Source organism: Papilio xuthus, unplaced genomic scaffold (genome assembly GCF_000836235.2).
Source record: "Papilio xuthus unplaced genomic scaffold, Pxut_1.1 DF825783.1, whole genome shotgun sequence".
NCBI classification, from domain to species: Eukaryota; Metazoa; Arthropoda; class Insecta; order Lepidoptera; family Papilionidae; genus Papilio; species Papilio xuthus.
The window spans coordinates 3,695,152-3,698,396 of NW_013532866.1; the positions used below are offsets into that span (position 1 = coordinate 3,695,152).

General features: G+C 41.3%; 1 protein-coding gene across 1 annotated transcript in view; it reads right to left on the bottom strand.

Annotated features, from left to right (window-relative positions):
- Alk (Anaplastic lymphoma kinase) overlaps positions 1–3,245 on the bottom strand; it is a 22,956-nt gene that overhangs the window by 10,286 nt on the left and 9,425 nt on the right. The window contains exons 17-20 of the mRNA XM_013322948.1: positions 3,076–3,243; positions 2,155–2,349; positions 1,032–1,150; positions 827–933 (exon numbers count right to left, since the gene is read on the bottom strand). Of these exons, the coding sequence (XP_013178402.1) occupies positions 827–933; positions 1,032–1,150; positions 2,155–2,349; positions 3,076–3,243 (589 nt within the window). The remainder of the gene's footprint in view (positions 1–826; positions 934–1,031; positions 1,151–2,154; positions 2,350–3,075; positions 3,244–3,245) is intronic.

Sequence of the window (3,245 nt, forward strand, 5' to 3'; positions counted from 1 at the left end):
AACGATAATAAGAGTCACATAAATAAGTTCTATTAACAGTCTGTCTCTTTCTCTCCTTAAATCATATCTTTCTTCTCTTTTTTTTTATAACACAAGGTTGCAAACGAGCGAGCGGCCACCTACAATTGCTGAAATAGCGAAGTGACTGTGCCCATAGACATACGCAATTACATATGCGTTGCCTACCTTTAATCGACGGAGGAGAGGATGCACGGAAAGAAAATATTTTCCCTTTCCATGCATCCTCTCATCCGGAAAGTCCACTTCCACTTCCCATCCTTTCCTTATAAGAAAAGGGTGGAAAGGGAAAGAGGACTAAATTAGGCCTCCGGGATACACACTCATCAGACTGTACTTGGAATAGCTTCCACTTGACGCGTGTCTTCTGTGTGGTCGTGGTGTTTCACCGGGCGAGCCGGGACAACTCGTGCGAAGATGTTAAAGCTCGCTCTACCACTGTCTTTCGTGTAATGTAAGAGGTGACGCGTTTTGAAACTACTAAATGAATGCATTGATAATATTAGTAAATAACCACTAATACTAATAAAAATGACGGTGACTCAGTGAGTTAAACAAGACTTGTAATCTGCAGTCCCTGGGTTTGAATCCCGCAACGTACCAATGTGATAGATTTACATATGTACATTTATCAAACGTTCTTACGGTGAAGGAAATGCTGTGATGCTGCACATATCTGTGAAGTAATTCAAAGATATATGTAAAGTCAACCCGCCCTGACTGCGGTTGACTATGGCCTAGTCACTGACTGAGGGTAGGCTCAGAGCACCTCAGTGGAGATAATATAACTACTTAAGATTTAACTTACTTGTAAGAACCGCTGCAGCCTGTCAAACATCTGCGCAAAAGCAGGTCTCTCTTCAGGATTTGGGTTCCAACATTCACACATTAATCGGTATATCTCTTGTGGACACCCTAAAAGAATCATTGTAACACATGTCATCTCTTTCATTCTCTTTAACAAAATAGAGACAACAATATATATTCAGTTTCACAACAGTCGAGTTCCTTACCGTATGGTTTCTCCAGTCTTCCACCACCAGAGACCATCTCCATGACCTCTCTGTTGGTACACCCTGTGTACGGCATCATGCCAAGAGAGAACACCTCCCATAGAAGTACACCGAACGACCTGCATATACAGGGTGTCCAGAATTACTTGGACAAGACAAAAACCATTCTATCCTTGCTTTAATAAGGGACAAAGTGCTTCAAAACTTCTCTAAATCAACTACCGGAGTCATTGTTATGTATCCATCCTTTTTATGTAAGAGAAATCTATACTAAGATTATTTCTCACTGGCAATTAAGTGATTAAGTTTTTTTTTTGTAAAATATTAGCAGATTTTTTGTGTAAATTTTCTAATATTTCTTTTACCATTCCAACTAAGCTCTATGATTGTGCTAGGATATGGCTTACAATAGTCGAATGGCGGAATTCAAACTCCCGACCTCGTGATCGGAAATCCGTACCCTTAACCATTAGGCTATTGACGCTATTAGTGTTAGTAAGTGGACAATAAGAGTTGATACGTGAAAGAAAAAATCAACTAATAATAGTCGAATTTCTTTAGAGACATGTCTTCTTGTCTCTTCGCATCAAACAATCTCAAAGAGGAAAAGGATTCCTGGGTTACAAGAAGTGGTACAATGGCGGAAAAAGAAATAAATTTGCAGTTGTAATGGGTTTACAAAAATAGCTTTTTTTGTGATATCATTAGGTGGCAAACGAGCGAGCGGCCACCTGAAATCGCTGAAATAGCGAAGTGAACATTGCCCATAGACATACGCAATTGCATATGCGTTGCTTACCTTTAATCGACGGAGGAGAGGATGCACAGAAAGAAAATATTTTCCCTTCCCATGCATCCTCTCATCCGGAAAATCCACTTCCACATCCCATCCTTTCTTTATAAGAAAAAGGATAGGAAGGGAAAGAGGACTAAAATTAGGGCTCCGGGACGCACACCCATCAGACTGCACTTGGAATTGCTTCCACTTGAGGCCTGTCTTCTGTGTGGTCGTGGTATTTCACCGGGCGAGCCGGGACAGTTGCGGAGAAGTTAAAGCTGGCTCTACCACTGTTGTTGTGTGATGATGAGTAGGTTAGAAGAAGACAAATTATTCAAAACATACCAGACATCAGTTTTGATAGTAAAAACTCCATCAATATATGCTTCAGGTGGCATCCATTTAATCGGCAGCATAGCTTTGCCTCCTTTCTTGTAGTATTCAGCTCGGTATACATCACGCGCCATACCGAAGTCCGCAATCTTCACAACGCGTCCTGGACCTCGTGATGTTAGCAGGCAATTACGTGCCGCTATGTCCCTGGTTTAACAAATTCCATTAAATCATATTTGAAGGTATCTCCAGAAGGACTGAACAGATTTTGATGAAATTTCGTATACATATAGAACATAGTTTGGAAGGACACATAGACTATTTATAATTCCGCGCGAACTGAGTCGCGGGCGACATCTAGTATGTATATAAGTAGCTGTTGCCCGCGATTCTTAAATAATTTGTTAGTAAAAAAGTCTTCCAAACTATTGTATGATTCCATCTCGAGAATCGTGTAACGGTTAGCGCAAGCATAACGACTTTACGTTAACTGTATAGATTTACTCCGCCATCTTGAAAACAGCGAAATTTCTCAAGACAATCTTGACAAACAGATTGATAGCGACTTGCTTGAAGTCGCTTAACGACTAAAATTGGCGAGTTTCGAAGATTTCATCATCATCATCATCAGCTCACTATACGTCCCCACCAAGGGGCTCGGAGCCTACCCTAAGTTCAGGGGGATTAGGCCATAGTCAACCACGCTGGCCAAGTGCGGGTTGGTTGACTTCACACATATCTTTGAATTTCTTCTCAGATATGTGCACAATCACGACGTTTTCCTTCACCGTAAGGACGTCGGAAATCGAAAAACACATTGGTACATGGCGGGATTCGAACCCAGGATCTGCAGATTGCAATCAAGTGCTTGACCACTGAGCCACCGACGCTCCAACGTTCCCTTATATACGAAAGTCTGTTGACAAAACTCACCTATGTATGAATCTCAAGCTTTCCAAATACCGGGAACCTTTACATACATCCAAAGAACATAAAATAAGATCCTTCATAGTTAGAGCACTCGCTCGCTCCGGTTTTGGACGACTTTCACGTAAGAAGTTTTTTAAGTCACCACCAGCGAGTAACTCTAGGACTATAAATCT